The sequence below is a fragment of the Podarcis cretensis genome (genome assembly GCF_951804945.1).
Source record: "Podarcis cretensis genome assembly, chromosome: 15".
Lineage (NCBI taxonomy): Eukaryota > Metazoa > Chordata > Lepidosauria > Squamata > Lacertidae > Podarcis > Podarcis cretensis.
The window spans coordinates 44,494,097-44,513,979 of record NC_137185.1 but is presented as its reverse complement, the minus strand read 5'-3'; the positions used below and the strand labels follow the sequence as shown (position 1 = coordinate 44,513,979).

Sequence of the window (19,883 nt, the reverse complement as noted above, 5' to 3'; positions counted from 1 at the left end):
CAAAAGTAGCATGGAGAGTTATCAGATGCTGCTTCAAGCAAAAGACAGAAGCAGATTGCGATATTCAGGGACTTTGCAGGGGTCTTGGGGGAATTAAAGTCTGACCAATTTACAGCTGTCGCATTCTACTCCTGACTTGCATGTGCTCTGTTTGCACTGCTCAGTGTGCTTCCTGTTGTCTTTTATCAGTGTTGGTTTATTACAATTTGCTGCCAAGATGATTGTATATCAAACATCATCATTTACTAAGAAGAAGAAAGAAGAAGAAAGTGAGGTACATTTTACCACATGTGGTGGACTTGCAGAGTAATTCAGGGATTTTGGGAGATGATAGATAATGAAATGTTTTTTTGAAGAGGACTCTCCCCAAAAGACCAGAAGCTTTTCTTTTAGGGATAACTGGATCAGATGGAGCAAAGAATCAAAGGAATTTGTTTCTATATGCAACTACGGCAGCGAGAGTACTATGCCCCCAAATGGCAGGAGGATGCAGTATCTACGAAAGGGAATGGAAATTGATGGAATATGCTGAATTAGCAAGTTTAAAAAGTAAAATCAGAGAACAAGACAAAAGTCTTCAAGGCTGGGGTTTTGATGAGGTGCTCTTCAGTGGGCTTCTGCTGTTTTCTGCAAGTCTGATATATTGAAAAAAATCAATCTCAACAAATTAAACAAATTGGCTGTGTACACAGATAAACAAATACCTGTGCCCTTGCCTACAATGGAGCTCAGGTTTCTGGAACTGAGGGAGGATGGAGAAGTACTAGCCGAGGGGGCACACAGTACAAATACACCCCATTGAACATTGGACACTAGTGTGAATGTGAAACAGTGAGAAAGTGTTCAGTTGAAAGTGCTTGTCTGGTTGAACGTGCACAAAAGTGCAAATGGAAAGGACAGATCTTCAGCATAGGTAAAGGTAAAGGGACCCCTGACCATTAGGTCCAGTCATGACCGACTCTGGGGTTGCGGCACTCATCTCACTTTACTGGCCGAGGGAGCCAGTGTACAGCTTCCGGGTCATGTGGCCAGCATGACTAAGCCGCTTCTGGTGAACCAGAGCAGCGCACGGAAACGCCGTTTACCTTTCCACTGGAGCGGTACCTATTTATCTACTTGCACTTTGATGCGCTTTCAAACTGCTAGGTTGGCAGGAGCAGGGACCGAGCAACAGGAGCTCACCCCGTCGCAGGGATTCGAACCGCCAACCTTCTGATCGGCAAGTCCTAGGCTCTGTGGTTTAACCCACAGCACCACCTGCGTCCTGATCTTCAGCATAGATGAACTATATAAATTAAGACAATCAAACCCTTTCTAATGGCTATTCGGCACAGAACTGCTCTTGTATTTCAATTTTTTTAAAAAGTTAAAGGTGCACAGCTGCAACAGCCCTCATGCTTCCAATGACACACTATATATAGGGCAGGTTCGTGCAAAACTGGGATCATAGAATTGTAGAGTTGGAAGGGACCATGAGAGTCATCTAGTGCAGCCCCCTGCAGTGCAGGAAATCTTTTGCCCAACATGGACCTCGAACCCACAACCCTGAGATTAAGTATCACATGCTCTACTGACTGAGCTATCCCAGATCTGTGAAATCCATCAGCACATTAACAGTCCAGTGTGTGCATAACCTCAGTTACACTAGAGGGGAAACCCTCAAAAACACATTGTCTTTGCCTCAATAAACTGTTTCTAATGTGCATTTGAGGTGTTTTGTTTCCTGCTTCCCCATACTGGTCCCCTTCCCCCCTTCCCCCCTTCCCCTTGGTGACCGTGGTGTTTCTCACACAAATCACGTGCAAAGCGGGCAAATGTGTCCTGCTTTCCCATCCATTAAAAAAAACACACATTCCTTCAAGGTCTAGACAAAGCAACCAGAACTGAACTTCTTCCTCACAAGTTCTCTCTCTCTCCACCCTCCACAGTTGCCTTTTTAGGAGACATTGCCTTGGATGAAGAAGACCTCAAGATGTTCCAGGTGGATCGGGTTGTGGATCTCACACGGCACACCATTGAGAGAACTGCCACTAACTCCTCAGGTACAGTTGCACATCTCCATACAACAAGGACTCAGACAATGCACACACAGAGACAAACCCGTGTTTCTGGTAGCAAATGAGCAGTCTTATTGTACTGGAACTTGGATAGCATGTCTTGACACACGGCCCGGGGTAGAATCTGATTCTCAGTACTAGTTTGGATTACTCATCACTTGTACAGTTTCGCTTCAGTTCTCACTTTCAAGTTTTTAGCTATTCTCAGTCTGGTTCTTTAGCTTTTCAAAAATAATAGTAATGTTTACGGTCATTATAATGGTTTCAGAACTGACTGAAAACTCTGTGAACTGGTAATTGCCCATTGAAGTAGGCATCTTGCCTCAGGGCTACTGACTGTTCAAGCGAGGAAGAAGAGGTGAGGGACCCCCATCTCCCACCCACATGATGATGATGATGATGATGGTGATGCCCTGCCCAGCTTGTTGGGTTTTCCCAGCCACTCTGGGCAGCTTACACCCACCAGTTACTGTCAATTAGTGTCAGCTAGCTTGCATATTAACATTTTATATTGTTAAGCAAAGGAGTGACCCACCACACTCTCCAAAACCCTAACCCACACCTATTGTTCAGGGTGTGCTTAAGATTCCCCTTCCCCACACCCTTGCAGGGAACTTTGGCACACTTCCAGCACTGATCTATCAACACATGTTATACCTTCACATCTGTTTAGGCCGCATGGTCCCCATGAGTCTTATTGAAAGCAACAAATATATGCACAACGGTCCCAGCTGCTTCTACAAAAGAGACTCCAAAGTGGCATAGAGTGTCCTACATGTTGACCCATTATTAGGCTGCCCTACTGTGTGCATAAAACAGCTGCTGGGTAGGATGACCATATAGGCCTAGCAGGGCCCAGGTTGACCCTGTTTATTTGTATTTCAAATTTAACCAGAATTTTTAGATATAGCAGAATTGTAACTGAACTGGACTGTGCAATTTTCATTACGCAGATTATTTCTGAACCATCGTGAAAGAATTTCTAAAGTTTTCTATAGTCTCACCACATGTATTTCAAAAATGTATCTGCTACACTTGCAACAGGTGAGTTGCACAGGATGGAAAATATGGCTTTGTTTTTGTTGCGTTAAAACCCATTTTGCAAATGGTATCTAATTCATTTTCTTTTGGGGACAGTCTAGAAAAAAAAGTTTGCTACTTGATTCTGCTGATTGTGCAAACTAACCCTTTTTCCAGAAGGCAGAACTCAGGAGGCCTTTCCTGTGAATTCAGTAGTTGACAGCTGGGATGTGCTTTGTGATGCTCCATTTCCAAACCTGATTTCTGTTTCTTCCATTCTGTAGACTCATTTTAGTTTTCACTGTAGTCTTAGCTAAAGGATTTCTAAAATGAGACTGAATGGAGATGAGGAAAGTCAGTGCAGCAAAGATAAAGAAAGTGTTATAGGGTTGCATTATATTCATCATGCTTCTGTTGAAAGTCAAGGGTCAGGAGACCACTGTTAGCTCAGCTGCTGTTACTTTGGGAGAGCCTGGAAGAGGGTGCAGCCAGCCTGGCTCAGGTCCATGGATAATATTGACAGGATCCAGGTTCATCAGGCACAGGACAAAGGTAACTGGGTTCACATGGGTCTGCTTCTCAGCCATCCTCAAGAACACCCATGTAACTGTCTGCATTTCTTTAGCAGAGAGGGAACAATTGGAAGATTTATTACTCAGGGTGGTTTTTTAAATGAAATCTCCTTGACAGTGACATTTGTTTAACTGTGGGATAATCTCCTCAAGAGAAAGGGATGAAAGACTGGAGGATGTTATATAGGCAGCAACATTATTTAATTCCAACAAAATTGCTCACTAAAAACATAAGCTATTCAGGTATTGGGGTTTGTTTTTACCCCCCCCCCCCCGAATTTTAGAGTGTATCTGAAGAAAGTGCCCAGAGTTTCAGTCAAATCTGGCAGACCTGGATTTTGTTATTTGACTTGGAATGTTGGTTGGCAACTCACTATTTTGTCCTCATTTGGGAGGACCAAAATGTGACCGTGAAGCCTCTGTGGGCGTTGTGTCCTTTCTGGTGCAGATTGGGCCCTCCCCATCACCCAGCCCCACTTTTCATGGCAAAGAGGCAGTGAAAAGGACCTGGTTCATGTTGTGAGGAGTGCAGGGAGGCCTTGGGTACTCCTTGCTCATGTTTGGCATCCCTGGGCCTTTGGGGTAGGTTCTCCTGCCAGGTAATAGGCTTTCTATAGGCTGTGGCGGCAGCTTGACTGATAGAGAGCATTCCAGACAATTTGGAGACAAAGATCTTGGCATAAACCCTTGCACTTCTTCTGCTCTTGCGTTAACAAAACCAGCCAAAGCTTTGGAGGGAAAACTGCTTTTTCACAGTCAAATATGCATTGCGTCTGAATAAACTAGCCATGTCTTGCAGCTGCCTTAATACCATCCACTAGAAGAAAAAGATGCAATGGCCTGTTTTCTTGACATGACAGCAGGCAAAACAGTTTAAGCAACCAACCTGCCTTCTGCCACCTGGGTTTTCCATGGCTTCATACCAATAATAATAATAATAATAATAATAATAATAATAATAATAATTTATTATTTATACCCCGCCCATCTGGCTGGGTTTCCCCAGCCACTCTGGGCGGCTTCCAACAAAACACTATAATACAATAACCTATTAAACATTAAACACTTCCCTAAACAGGGCTGCCTTCAGATGTCTTCTAAAAGTTTGGTAGTTATTTTTCTCTTTGACATCTGGTGGGAGGTCGTTCCACAGGGTGGGTGCCACTACCGAGAAGGCCCTCTGCCTGGTTCGCTGTAACTTGGCTTCTCGCAGTGAGGGAACCACCAGAAGGCCCTCGGCGCTGGACTCAGTATCTGGGCAGAACAATGGAGGTGGAGACGCTCCTTCAGGAATACTGGACCGAGGCCGTTTAGGGCTTTAAAGGTCAGCACCAACACTTTGAATTGTGCTCGGAAACGTACTGGGAGCCAGTGTAGGTCTTTCAAGACTGGTGTTATATGGTCTCGGTGGCTGCTCCCAGTCACCAGTCTAGCTGCCGCATTCTGGATTAGTTGTAGTTTCCGGGTCACCTTCAAAGGTAGCCCCACATAGAGCGCATGGCAGTAGTCCAAGCGAGAGATAACCAAAGCATGCACCACTCTGGCGAGACAGTCTGCGGGCAGAGAGGGTCTCAGCCTGCATACCAGATGGAGCTGGTAAACAGCTGCCCTGGACACAGAATTGACCTGCACCTTCATGGACAGCTGTGAGTCCAGAATGACTCCCAGGCTGCACACCTGGTCCTTCAGGGGCACAGTTACCCCATTCAGGACCAGGGAGTCCTCCACACCCGCCCGTCTCCTGTCCCCCAAAAACAGTACTTCTGTCTTGTCAGGATTCAACCTCAATCTGTTAGCCGCCATCCATCCTCCAACCACCTCCAGACATTCACACAGGACCTCCACCGCCTTCACTGGTTCCAATTTGAAGACCACAATAAATATCTAACCTACAAAAATGGGAAATGGCTGTATAAGACACACCAAGGAGTCAGCATTTTTGGACAAAGAGTGGTTTAAGAAAATGCATAGGATTCAATTTGTGTGGTAAGAGTTGTGATGTCACTAGCTATCTAATAAATTACTAAGAGACTTGGTGGTGGTGGCAGAAGCAGTGATGCTCAAGAAGCTTTGGGCAATGATTGGCTTGCCTGCCTTTCTGTCACAGAGGGGCTGGGCAGTGAAAGGCCTCCCTAGCAGTGGCTGGTTGAGTGGAGCAAACAGAAACCCCCAAGAGAAGAGGCAGGAGCCTGTGGGGCAAACTAGATGTGGCACCGTTCAAGCTTGTTTGCATAAATAGCAGGTGTGGTAAGTAGTGGCCCATCTTGTCTTGCCCCCTGAAAACAAATTTGGAGGAAAAAGGAGTGTCTCAGGAGAATGAGGAGAAAGCAAAAAGTGGGATTCTGAGGGGGGATAAGGAGAAGTAGGAGAGAAAATGAACTCGGAGGGAAAAACTGAAGTTCACTGATTGATATGAAATAACAGCCCAATCTGTAATCTAGTGTCGCAGCCTACCTTGGCAGGCAGCAGGGGTCTTTAGACACATGAAAAATGGCATTAGACTATTGGTTGATAAGGAATGTAGTGCCAGCTCCAAGTTTCGGTGGGCCTTTGGCAAGACACTCTCCAGGACCCCCAGCATGACACCCCCCCCCATGGGTCTAGTTACTCTTTGCCGTTAGCCGCAGAGCTTGCTGATGCTCATCTTCCTCATCACTGTTTGCCAGACAGAGAACCAATGAGCAAGCAAGTGGCATCATCTACTGTCTGCACGCATCACTTTTTTTCTGGGCCAGAGGGAAAGGAGGGTGAACAAGTAGTGAGAGAGTTAGTGGTTTCTTTCACTCAACTGGACTTACATTGTGGTTAACTGAGATCTGCATCTTAATAGAAGCATTAGCAAAGTAGTTCAATGCACTTAAAACCCAGGCAGCCATTGAGACTTCCGGTTTGGTCAGCCATGGTTGGCTTGCTGTTGGTTACATCTCTGCCATTTCGCATGGGATATTTTGAGGATGAAATGTGAGTCATCATCCTTCCAGCCCTCCCCCCCGGCCGGGTGGGCAGCTTCACCCACAGATCGCCCAACACCTGCCCCCAATCCGGTAGGAATGAGGGGGCAGGGGGCGCTGGGTGGAAAACACCATGCGTCTCTTCAGCAGCTCTCCAAAGTCGCTGCCATGAGCGAGCAAACTCCTGATGATAATTTAAGATGATAATTCGGACTTACCGTAATTAACAGGCATGCTCTGAGTGAGTTATTAACTGTGTGGGAAAGACTTATGAACTTGCAATTAATTCTGATGGACTGTTAAGAGTGGAAGATGGGAACTGAGACTCCTAGGTAAAGTACAGGCTAATAATAATAATAATAATAATAATAATAATAATAATTTTTTATTTATACCCCGCCCTTCCCAGCCAAGGCCGGGCTCAGAGCGGCTTACAAGCAATAATAAAAACAAGATGAATGATTACAACTTAAAAACAAAAATAAAATACAACATTAAAATAATGGAACATTAAAATATTAAAATGTAGCCTCATCGCAGGAGGAGAAGGAAAAGAAAAAAGAAAGAGAGGGAGGGAATCAAATTGGCTCCAAGTCAAAGGCCAGGCAGAACAACTCTGTCTTACAGGCCCTGCGGAAAGAAATCAGATCCTGCAGGGCCCTGGTCTCATGAGGCAGAGCGTTCCACCAGACCGGAGCCAGAGTTGAAAAGGCCCTGGCTCTGGTCGAAGCCAATCTAACTTCCTTAGGGCCAGAGACCACTAGGGTGTTGTTATTTATGGACCTTGAGGCTCTCCATGGGGCAGACCGGGAGAGGCGGTCCCGTAGGTACGAGGGTCCTAGGCCATGAAGGGCTTTAAAGGTCAAAAGCAGCACCTTAAATATGACCCTGTACTCCACCGGGAGCCAGTGCAGCTTGAAAAGCACTGGGTGAATATGCTCCCATGGCAGAGACCCCGTGAGGAGCCTCGCTGCAGCATTCTGCACCCGCTGGAGTTTCTGGGACAGCTTCAAGGGCAGCCCCGCATAGAGCGAATTACAGTAGTCAAGCCTGGAGATGACCGTCACATGACTCACTGTGGCCAAGTCAGGGCGGGAAAGGTAAGGGACCAACTGCTTGATGCGGCGAAGGTGGAAAAATGTTGCCTTGGCTGTTGCTGTAACCTGCGCCTCCATGGAAAGGGAGGCGTCAAGGATTACACCCAAACTCTTAACGGAAGGCAATGGCACTAATTGGGCCCCCGCAAGAGAAGGGAGTTCGTCCCTCATCCCCATGCCATCCCGACCCAGCCATAGGACCTCTGTCTTAGAAGGATTTAGTTTCAATCGGCTCCCACGAAACCATCCAGCCACAGCTTCCAAGCATCTGGTCAGTGTGTTCGGGGTCGAGTCAGTGTGGCCATCCATCAGCAGATAGAGCTGAGTGTCATCAGCATATTGGTGACAGCCCAGCCCAAAGCTCCGGATAATCTGGGCAAGGGGGCGCATTATCTGTTCTGGTATGAGACAAAACGGAAGGGTTTGGACATATGCCTGAAACAATTGGCAGAAAGCCAGATTTCCTCCATTTTGGGACATGTTGTATTGGATAACAACTGGCATGAAGAAGCAAAAGTGAAAGACACAGAAGAAAATAAACACCCACACAGAAACATACTGTTTTGATATAACTCGCTTGCTGGACGAACTCAGAGGCTGTGAAAACGAATGAAGGATTAACATCGGATTGATTTATGGGAACCACCTGGACTAATTAAGAAAGCAGCACAAATGTGAGCTGATGGCAATCCTCCAACCTCAGAGCATGGGAAGTCAAACAAAGATTTATGATTTGGCTTAATATTTGGACTGTTTGATTATTTTATAATTCGGAATGTTTTTAATGTGGCATTTATTGGATTGTTAAATTGGAAAACTTAATAAATATTATTTAAAATAATAATAATAAATAAAACCCAGGCAGCTATTTGGGAGGAATAGGGAGGTCACTCAAGCTTATCTTTCTTGTGGGGTTTGCGTGCTAGTTCTGCCCTGAAGTCAATGAACGAAAGTTGGGTGAGGGATTCTCCCTTCACAAAATGGGAAAGAGCTGTGCTCATGAACCTCTTTATTGTCTCTATCAAAGGGAACAGTTCAAACAGCACCAGTATGAGACCCGGGAGGCAGCAGAGGAGGCGATGGAAGCAGGGGCGGGGGCAGCCTCGAAGCCGCCGGGCCGCCACATCCCGCCTTGAGCGGGTGTGGCCAGATGGAGTCATTCCTTATGTGATCAGCGGAAATTTCAGTGGTAAGTTTTACACACTGTGAAACTGTGATTCTCCCCTAAAATGCAGAGATGAAGAAGAGCAAACTGCTAGGCCTACAGCATGATTCTGGTGAGACAGAGATATTGTGGAGAGATTGCCAGATTGCTCTGCACTGCATATTTTGTGAAGCCTACTATTCCGCCTGAAACAAAACATGAAAAATCGACTAACTGGCTTCTCTTACATTTCAGGAGAGAACCTTATACTCTCAGGTTAATGCTCATTTACTCCATCAGTCTTCCCTAACCTGGTACCGTCCAGATGTTTGGAACTATAACTCCTGTCAGTTCCAGCCAGTTGGGGGACCACACTAGGAAAGCCTGTGCTAGACTTAAGAGCTATGCCAGGCAGCTTGAGAAGAGCATTCTTGGTACAAAATGGATTACAACCGTCCTACAGAATGTGCTTTGGATTGATTAAGTAGTGTGGAATAAGGATGACTTGGGGATTATGTTGTGTGTGCACAAGAAAACACCTGAACTCAGCACTTATTAGCATGCAGTGTGTACATGCCACTACAAAGGAATATGCAAGGGAAATCCCCTATGTCTGAATTCTAGTAGAAATGCCACATACTTCAGTCTGTAGCTCCCATGTCAATCTGTATTCAGATATCTGATTATCTTAATGATTTAGATAATTGAGATTGCATTAAAATAAATAATTGCCCCATACCTTAACTGAGTAATCAATTCTCAACAAACTGGATTGGTAAGAATGTGCCAGTGCAAGTCTCTGAGAACTGAACTGAGAACTCCATTCTTGCCAGAAACCCTACAATGTTATGTGCTGTAGGGAAAAGAATGCTGCTAGTAGGAGAGGCTTTGCAGAGCATATGAATCCCGTTTTCCCTCCTCCAGGAACTCAGTGGGCTGCATATTGAATGCAAAAAACCCAGCAGGCCTTACTCCAGAAGTGGGGGTTCTCCAGTAATGAGCCTTTAAGGGCACCTCTGAGTGTTGCTCCTGCCTTTCTCAAAAAAATCTGCATGGGACAAATTGTGCTTCATTCTCCCTTAGAAGGCCTTGCAGCTGAGGCCTTTCCTGTTCTCCTTCCACTCATTGCCCAGCTCTTTGCATCTTAGAAATCACGGAACCCTCATCCTCACTCCTCTCCAAGCTGAACCACTGAAAGGGAAAGCGGGTGATGTAGGTGAGGCCATCTGAGGCAGCTTGGGGCCACAAGAGACGCTTGCCTGTCTAGACCATTCTCAAACTTGGGTCTCCAGCTGTTGTTGGACTACAGACTCAGCTAGACTGGTAAAGAAAAAGTGATTTATATGCAATGTATGTTTGATATAAGATTGTGCCACGAGATGGTGACATGGAGTTCCTGTTCTCTACCTCTTTTCCTTATTTAAATTTACAACGCTTTAAACAGAAACACTTCTTTGATGTGTCTAGATCCAGCCCACAACTGCCATCATCCCTGGCCCTGGTCCTGCTAGCCAGGGATTCTGGGAATTGTAATCTAACAACACCTGGAGTCCCAGGCTTGAGAAACAGTGATCTAGATTCTAGGTTCAAGTATGGACATCATGTTGAGCAGCTTCACTGATGGCTATTGCTCTGTTTTGGTTCCCTGTTAGTTGTAATCCAATTGCCTCATCTCCTTAGTGATCTGAACAAAAAGTACTTGGATGTTCTGTTGCTAAATTCCAGGCTATGAAGTAAGAAATTTATTGTCCAGTTTTAACCAGGGCTTGCTCTTATGCCTTGGAAGCTCAATCCTCAGTTTAAGTCAGGCCTGCAAGCTAGGGAGAGTGAAGATGGGTTTTCATCAGCCACTTTCATACCAACAGAGTAGCTACCAAGCCAAGATGGATAAAAAGCGATTTAAAACAACAGTGACAGCAACAACATGCCAATCAATACCATTGGATCTAAAATTAATAAATCATATGTTTTGAAATTAAAGCCATCTATGAATATTTAACACCAAGTTCCACATGAACATGCAGTGCATTGGGCCAAGAGAAAGCTCCCTTCTGTGCTCCGCTACCAAGACAGACACCTCTCTGCACTGGGCCAAATTCAACTCATTTTTTTATTCACTCATCTTAGTCTCTCTCTTTAAAAAACCCCCAGATACAGACAAATTTAAATTTCCATTAAACGTTAAAGCCTATACTTAGAATCTCTGAAAACTGGATTGTGATCATTTTTCTAGCTTCTAAGGTTAAGCATCATATGTGGCAACAAGCAGAGCAAACTCCAAAATTAGGGGTTCTCTGGCAAATAGGTCATATATTTTATATTTTTTCGTTAATTTGTTTTTATTAGTAGCTCTCTTCTGGACTCAGAAATTAGCAAACCATCACTGACACTCACATCCAGGTTATGTCATCTGCATCTCAACAGAAGCATCTGCAGGGCCTACGCAGATGACTTTGTTTTCTGTTTTTCTGTTTTGCAATGTGTGCAGTTCTGAAATAATATTTATGGCTCTGCCAACAAACAGCATGGGCAGTTTTCTTTCCATCTTGTGGGGAACATGGCTAAGTCCCCTCTGAGACCTGCCCCCTCTAATCCTGAGTCTGGTGATGTGACCTTGCCCTTTCCTGTTCAGATGCTAGAGAGCAGTCCTGAGTTCCACTCCCCTCTGGTTAAGACCTGCACTTCCTCCTACAGCACCATTGCAATTGTAATATGCTGTCTCATATACTCCACATGCTCATCTTGACAATTGTTCAATTGCTCACACAGCTCAGAGTGAGGACTATAGACATCTTCCCTCTCTAGTCAGCTTTGGGCCTCTCTCTGTTTCCTGTAGGCAGCCAACGAGCCGTCTTTCGGCAGGCCATGCGCCACTGGGAGAAGCACACCTGTGTCACCTTCTTGGAACGGAATGATGAAGACAGCTACATTGTGTTTACCTTTAGACCTTGTGGGTAAGCCAGAGACAGAACTTCTCAACATCTGAAGTCGCATGGATCAGTCCCCAGCAGCATGTCTTCCCTTGGTCCAGTTCTTCCTTCTCCTGGGAAGGGAACGGGGGTGAGGAGAGGAGCATGATTTTACCTTCTAAAGACCCTTCTCCTTCTCACGGTGGAAAAAGCAAAGAAGTTTGTACTTGTGTTTCTTGCTGAGATGTTCTTGGCCTATTTGCAAGTGAATTTGGCACTCTCTTGTTCTCACAGGTGCTGTTCCTATGTGGGGCGCAGAGGAGGAGGACCACAAGCCATCTCCATTGGGAAAAACTGTGACAAGTTTGGCATTGTGGTGCATGAGCTGGGCCATGTCATTGGTTTTTGGCATGAGCACACACGCCCAGACAGAGATGAGCACGTGTCCATTATCCGTGAAAACATCCAACCAGGTAAAAGTGCCCATTTTCTCCCTGTTCTTCTAGTCTTCATCCCAACAAAGCAAAGTAATGTAAAGCAAGCATGAGCATGAGCAGTCCAGCAAAAGATGCTTGTCTGGTGGAACATGGGAGTTCTGTCCTTAGTCCCACTGTTCTTTCTTCATCCATTCACGACTCACCTTGTCATCTGACCAGTGTTCTCCTTCTCTGCTGCTTTTTTGCCCCATATTGTCCATACACACACACACACACACACACACACACACACACACACACACACTGTATCTACCTATGCAGTGCTTACATATTCTCCTTCTGAGAGCACTCTGCCCAGCACATTGGACAAACTTAGAAAATGGCAGAGCCTGGGACAGGCTGGCAAATGTGTACCTCAAATTTCACTGCTGAACTTGTGCAGAGTCAAAAACAGTGAAGCATATAGCTCAGTCAGCATCACTGAGCAGCCTAAGACAAGGCGCTGCTCTAATCGCTACCGCTGGATAGCAGTTCTGTGTGAGCAGGAGACCTGGCAGATGAGAGACAGATATTTGCTCCTTGCCCAGCTTAGCCTAGTCTGCTTTTCTCATGCTTCTACCTCCTGCTGTTTCCGCAGGGCAGGAGTATAACTTCTTGAAGATGGAGTATGAAGAGGTGGAGTCTTTGGGAGAGACGTACGATTTTGACAGCATAATGCACTATGCCAGGAACACCTTCTCCAAGTGAGAGTCCAAGATGCTATTACTTCTTACGTTCATTCAGCCCATATGCATTGACACGCAGGCGCACCTGGCTCTTCTTTCAGGTGAAGGCCACACCCTGGGGGAAAGGTTTCCTGGTTTCATTCGCAAGCCTCAGAATGAGCCCAAGAGGCTGAGAGGGATTTTAAAGACCCAGTGTGGTGTAGTGGTTAAGAGCGGTGGACTCGTAATCTGGGGAACCGGGTTCGCGTCTCCGCTCCTCCACATGCAGCTGCTGGGTGACCTTGGACCCATCATGCTTCTCTGAAGTCTCTCAGCCCCACTCACCTCACAGAGTGTTTGTTGTGGGGGAGGAAGGGAAAGGAGATTGTTAGCCGCTTTGAGACTCCTTAAAGGGAGTGAAAGGCGGGATATCAAATCCAAACTCTTCTTCTTCTTCTAAGTCAACCCCTTTCATCAAGAGTAGGAAATCCATATCTGAACCATTCTCAGGAGTGACTCCAGCTGTTTGGGGGCCTAAAGTTTAGCCCTTGTTCTGATTGCTCCTATCTGCCCCCCTGGCTACTTTTCCCTCCAATTGATGTCCCCAAGAACAGCCATTGGCCAGCTCTAGTGTGGATTCGCCATGTCTTGCCCACTCAGATTTTGCAGGGGCTCCACATGATCCATGTGTAATCTTCCCAGGTTTTCTTAGTGCTGCTTACTTGCTTTTTCTTACCATAGAAAGTTTGTCTCTTTTGAGATGGATGAAGAGTACCACATTCTCCACAGGTGTAGCTGCCCCTAGTAGAACTCTGCTGCTGCTGCTGCTCTTGTTTTTTTTTTTAAAAAAAGGAGGTGGTTTTTTTAATGGCCAGTGATGTATTTGGCAGGTGAACCTCTCACAGCTCAACACACATTCACCATAAACTTTTTGGGCGGACATCAGTTTATAATCTCATTATTGTTATTTAAATCAATCTCTACATTATCACTAAAACTCCTTAAGTGAAAGAGGGTTATGGTGCTGTAACATATAGTGCTAATTTTTTTAAAAAATGAGGAGACTCCTTCCTGGTCACCACCTCCTGAAATCCCCCCTCCAAATAACTGCTCAGGTGACCAGCATCTTCCTGCTCCCCCCACCAGCAGCTGTGTGATGTCCACTGGTGTGAAGAGGGACTAGCAGGAGACTCATACCAAGGAAGTACAGGGTCCCCAGTAGTGTGGAAGGTCAGTTGTGATTCTGCTTCTAGCTTGCAGCGGAAGAACAATGACGATTAGTGCTAGAAGCCACATGTCTGGAAGCAGCTACAGTCGGCTGCCTTGGGTTGCTTATGAGCCTGGTTGCAATGAGGTTTCAGCTTGTGTTCATGTAACTTGCAAAAAAGAAACATGCTGGTGCGCATTGCAGCATGTGAAGGTATGGGGTGAGGTGGTCCGCCCACAAGATTTTGCTCTATCGGTTTCTTTTGACAACGAAAGCTTTTGAGATTGGTTCAGGTAATAAACAAAAAATAAGCCCTTGACTAAGGCATTTTTGGCTGAAAGCCAATTGACTTTTTGTGGTGAGGAAAGCGACAGGAAAATGAACCAGCAAGTCACACTTGCTTGACCTGGCATTGTCTAACCTCCCCATAAGCTTTGTGCAAACAAATCGGTTCAGTAAACAGATTGTCTGGAAGCAACGTGGGTTGAACTGTGAGGGGGCCAAGAGTGGGGGGGTCTGGCCTCTTTGAAAGCCCCCCACAGGAAGAGAGCTCTAGCTCCAGCCTCCGTCCGCGAGTCTTGCCTAGACCACTTTAGACTGCAGGTGAAAGCTCCTGTGACTGAATGCATTTCCACACCCCCTGCAAGAAAAATCCCACCCCAGGTATTAAGAAGAAAGACTCTACACTAGCCTTCTCCTTGACAAGCTTGTTTTCTGTGTGCAGGGGGCAAATAGTATTGAGGTGAAACCCTACCTGCAGCCAAAAGCAGAGGTGCAGGCAAAGGGAAGGTTTGCTGACTCACTGAGAAGTGGGCCTCTTTCTGACTCCAGTTAAAATTGGGAACTGACATCATATTTTAGATTATATATATGTTGGGGATATGTACACTATTGTTTTTTAGCTCTCTGAAAGGCATTCCTTCCTCTGTTTCAAAAACTGGGGTACGCATTCATCCGTTAGTATTTGGTGACAATCAAAAGCAGGGTTGCCAACTCGATGGGGCTGTGGCAATGGGACTCAGCCCCTCCCCATCTTGAGGGGACAAGTTGTCACCCTGCGCGCATAGCGTTTCCCCGGGCCGGGCAGTCTGGCAGGTGAATGTTGCATTGGGAGGAGGCCTGGTTGGGCTCTCCTGATGTGACAGCCATCAAGCACACAACACATCAGCCCTGTCTGTGCCTGTCATCAGAAGTATGACGATTCACTCGTGGCAAGGCTACCCCTCCCCTTCTATTATTTGAGAAGAGGGTTTTATGCTTCTGATGAAGAATTGATCCTTTGGCCCTATAAAGTTTATAGCATGGCCCATGGTTGTTGTAGTCCTACACAACATCTGGAGGACCACAGGTTTCCCACCCCTGCTTTAAAACATCAGGAATGGCCTCTAGCTTTTATTTTATTTTATTTTATTTATTAAATCATAGGATTAGTGAATTACCATTTTCTCCCAGAGCAGGGTATGGCGCCACAGACAAGATTGTGTCTCTCTCCGTGCCCCCCCCCATGTGCACACTCTGCACATGGTTGCTGGTTTACAAGGAGAATGACCAGGATTGGAGATGGTGGTGGCCAGCGGGGAGGAAAGTGTTAATTGGGAGAAGCGGAAGAAGGAAGCAGGCTGACAGGAGAGGAAGAGGTGCCGGTGAGGGTGACACAGGTTGCAGCGTAGTGTTGTCTGTGATGGGATTACTCAGAAGGAAGTCCACATGACAAGATTGTTAATCCCATCCCCTCTCTGTGTGTCTCTCTCGCACACTGCAGGTGTCAGAAAACCACTTTCATTCACCCTTTGTCTCTTTTCTTTGAGGCCACAGGAAGGGGAGTCCGTGCCCAAGCTGCCAGGCATGCATGGAACCCTGATGTTCTCTTCTCTCCTAGTCTGGCTTCTGAATAGCACCACAGTAGGTCTTTCTAAGTCCAGGCGCAAGCAGACACAGAAAAAACTGCTGAATGGGCTTCTGCATGTGCCCAGGCGAGAGCTGGAGAGCTTGGGAGAGAAAGAAACAGCTTCCTCATTCATGTGGCAGGGAATGCACTGGTGCCAGAGGGCAGGTGGAGGGACTGGGGGACAAGCAGCAGGGGGGGGGATGCTGTCGGAGGTAATGAAGAGGAAAAACTGTTGACTCAGCCACTCTGCTCTGACGCACTTTCAAACGGGGATATTCCACCGCGGATCCCAGAGGAACCCCTGCTTTGCATCCCACATACCGTCTGGTGCCAGAGGGTCATCCTGGAGCAGCTACTGAACAAGTTCATGCTTTGCCGTAGAGGAAGGCTCGTCCCATGATGGTCCCAAGGCCAACACCCCGTCAAAGAAACAGTCCTGGCAGGCTCCTAGTGAGGCCCGGCAGCAGGGAGGCAGCATCCAGATTTCTCTAAGGATCAGGAGCAGGGTCAAATGTTTGCCTTAGGAAAGGCAGAAGGAGGCAATCTGTGCACAAGTGAAATGCCTGCAGCTCCCTCTCTGCCCCCTCTCAGGCTTGGACCACTTCTGCCTGTTTTTCTGTGCATTGATGTACACATGGCTGTGCTTTTGCACAAGTAAATGCCAGTTGTGTTTTTGCACAAGTAAAATTGTGGGAAGTAGCCCTGTCAAAGAGAGGATATTTCCCTCTCAGGACCCCAGGCTGAAAGCTGTGCAGAATATCAGCTGACATTAGCCTCCTGTCAGTTTGTGAATTGGGGGTAGGAAGGGTTAGTATAGGTCAGACAGCTTGATTGGCATGAACTTGGGGAATTAGAATCATAGAATCATAGAGTTGGAAGAAACCACAAGGGCCATCGAGTCCAACCCCCTGCCAAGCAGGAAACACCATCAGAGCACTCCTGACATATGGTTGTCAAGCCTCTGCTTAAAGACCTCCAAAGAAGGAGACTCCACCACACTCCTTGGCAGCAAATTCCACTGTCGAACAGCTCTTACTGTCAGGAAGTTCTTCCTAATGCTTAGGTGGAATCTTCTTTCTTGTAGTTTGGATCCATTGCTCCGTGTCCGCTTCTCTGGAGCAGCAGAAAACAACCTTTCTCCCTCCTCTATGTGACATCCTTTTATATATTTGAACATGGCTATCATATCACCCCTTAACCTCCTCTTCTCCAGGCTAAACATGCCCAGCTCCCTTAGCCGTTCCTCATAAGGCATCGTTTCCAGGCCTTTGACCATTTTGGTTGCCCTCCTCTGGACACGTTCCAGTTTGTCAGTGTCCTCCTTGAACTGTGGTGCCCAGAACTGGACGCAGTACTCCAGGTGAGGTCTGACCAGAGCAGAATACAGTGGCACTATTACTTCCCTTGCTCTAGATGCTATACTCCTATTGATGCAGCCCAGAATTGCATTGGCTTTTTTAGCTGCCGCGTCACACTGTTGGCTCATGTCAAGTTTGTGGTCAAGCAAGACTCCTAGATCCTTTTCACATGTACTGCTCTCAAGCCAGGTGTCACCCATCTTGTATTTGTGCCTCTCATTTTTTTTGCCCAAGTGCAATACTTTACATTTCTCCCTGTTAAAATTCATCTTGTTTATTTTGGCCCAGTTCTCTAATCTGTCAAGGTCGTTTTGAAGTGTGATCCTGTCCTCTGGGGTGTTAGCCACCCCTCCCAGTTTGGTGTCATCTGCAAATTTGATCAGGATGCCCTTGAGTCCATCATCCAAGTCGTTGATAAAGATGTTGAATAAGACCGGGCCCAAGACAGAACCCTGTGGCACCCCACTAGTCACTCTTCTCCAGGATGAAGAGGAACCATTGATGAGCACCCTTTGGGTTCGGTCAGTCAGCCAGTTACAAATCCACTGAGTGGTAGCATAGTCAAAACCGCATTTTACCAGCTTCTTTACAAGAATATCATGGGGCACCTTGTCAAATGCCTTGCTGAAATCAAGGTAGGCTACATCCACTGCGTTCCCTTCATCTACCAGGCTTGTAATTCTGTGAAAAAATGAGATCAGGTTAGTCTGACATGACTTATTTTTCAGAAATCCATGCTGACTATTGGTGATCACAGCATTCCTTTCTAGGTGCTCACAGACTGTTTGCTTAATGATCCGCTCTAGAATCTTCCCTGATATTGATGTCAGACTGACTGGGCGGTAATTATTTGGGTCCTCTCTTTTCCCCTTTTTGAAAATAGGGACAACATTTGCCCTCCTCCAGTCTGCCGGGACTTCGCCTGTTCTCCAGGAATTCTCAAAAATGACTGCCAGTGGTTCTGAGATCACATCTGCCAGTTCTTTTAATACTCTTGGATGCAGTTCATCTGGCCCTGGAGACTTGAATACATCTAAACTAGCCAAGTATTCTTGTACTATCTCCTTAGTTATTCTGGGCTGTGTTTCCTCTGCTGAATCATTTGCTCCAAATTCTTCAAGTCGGGCATTGTTTTCTTTATCGGAGAAGACTGAGGCAAAGAAGGCATTGAGGAGTTCAGCCCTTTCTGTGTCCCCTGTTTGCATTTCACCATCTTCTCCTCTGAGTGAACCCACTGTTTCTTTGTTCTTCCTTTTGCTACGAACATACCCATAAAAGCCTTTTTTGTTGCTTTTAACCTCTCTAGCAAGCCTGAGTTCATTCTGTGCTTTAGCTTTTCTGATTTTGTGTCTACACCTGCTGGCTATTTGTTTGAATTCCTCTTTGGTGGTTTCCCCCTTTTCCATTTTTTGTACACATCCTTTTTAAATCTTAACTCAGTTACAAGTTCTTTAGATAGCCACCCTGGCTTCTTTAGGCGCCTTCCATGTTTCCGTCTCATTGGTATTGCCTGAAGTTGTGCTTTTACTATCTCCCTCTTAACAAACTCCCAGCCATCATGAACTCCCTTTCCTTTTAGTATTACTGTCCATGGGATCTCACCCAGCACTTCCCTAAGTTTTATGAAGTCGGCTTTCTTAAAGTCAAGAAATTGAGTCCTAGTATGCTTGGCTGCTCCTTTCCGCTGTATAGTAAACTTCAGAAGAGCATGATCACTCGCGCCTAATGATCCTTCCACTTCTACCCCACTAACCAGGTCATCAACATTGGTTAGGACCAGATCTAAAATGGCTGTTCCTCTTGTTGCTTCTCCCACTTTCTGGACAATGAAGTTGTCTGCAAGGCCAGTGAGGAATCTGTTTGACCTTATGCTCTTGGCTGAGTTTGACATCCAACAAATATCCGGGTAATTGAAGTCCCCCATTACTACTATCTCCCTTCCTTTTGCATGCTTGGCCATCTGTTCCAGGAAGGCATCATCTATGTCCTCCGTTTGGCTTGGGGATCTATCGTAAACTCCCACAATGAGGTCCCTGTTATTCTTCTCTCCCTTAATTTTGACCCAAATGCTCTCACTTTGGCTTTGAGGTTCTAAATCTTGGATCTCTTCACAGGTATATACATCCCTGACATATAACGCCACTCCTCCTCCTTTCTTGTCTGGTCTGTTTCTCTGAAATAGATTGTATCCCTCCATTATTACATTCCAATCGTGGGACTTAACCCACCAGGTTTCAGTGATGCCTATTATGTCATATTTAGTTTGCTGTACCAAGAGCTCAAGCTCATCTTGTTTATTTCCCATGCTTTGCGCATTAGTGTACAGACATTGAAGTCCATTAATCATTCCCCCGTGTCTCTTATTTAAGGATTTTTTCCTCCCACCACTAGGTCTGCGTGCTGTTTGCTCCATTTGGTCTATGACATTTGGATGATCATCTTCATCAATTGATAGACTCCTACCTTCAGGAGCACTGACTCCCTCCCCCACATTAGTCAGTTTAAAGCCCTCCTGATGAGGTTTCTGAGATTTTTGGTA

General features: G+C 46.0%; 1 protein-coding gene across 3 annotated transcripts in view; it reads left to right on the top strand.

Moving 5' to 3' along the window:
* BMP1 (bone morphogenetic protein 1) overlaps positions 1-19,883 on the top strand; it is a 168,341-nt gene that overhangs the window by 65,617 nt on the left and 82,841 nt on the right. For 2 of the 3 annotated variants that reach the window (XM_079954952.1, XM_079954954.1), the window contains exons 2-6: positions 1,929-2,042; positions 8,725-8,886; positions 11,678-11,795; positions 12,045-12,223; positions 12,825-12,930. In XM_079954952.1, coding sequence (XP_079811078.1) covers positions 1,929-2,042; positions 8,725-8,886; positions 11,678-11,795; positions 12,045-12,223; positions 12,825-12,930 — 679 coding nt within the window. Of the gene's footprint in view, positions 1-1,928; positions 2,043-3,010; positions 3,102-8,724; positions 8,887-11,677; positions 11,796-12,044; positions 12,224-12,824; positions 12,931-19,883 lie in introns of those variants that run through there. The other variant, XM_079954953.1, reaches the window with a different exon arrangement.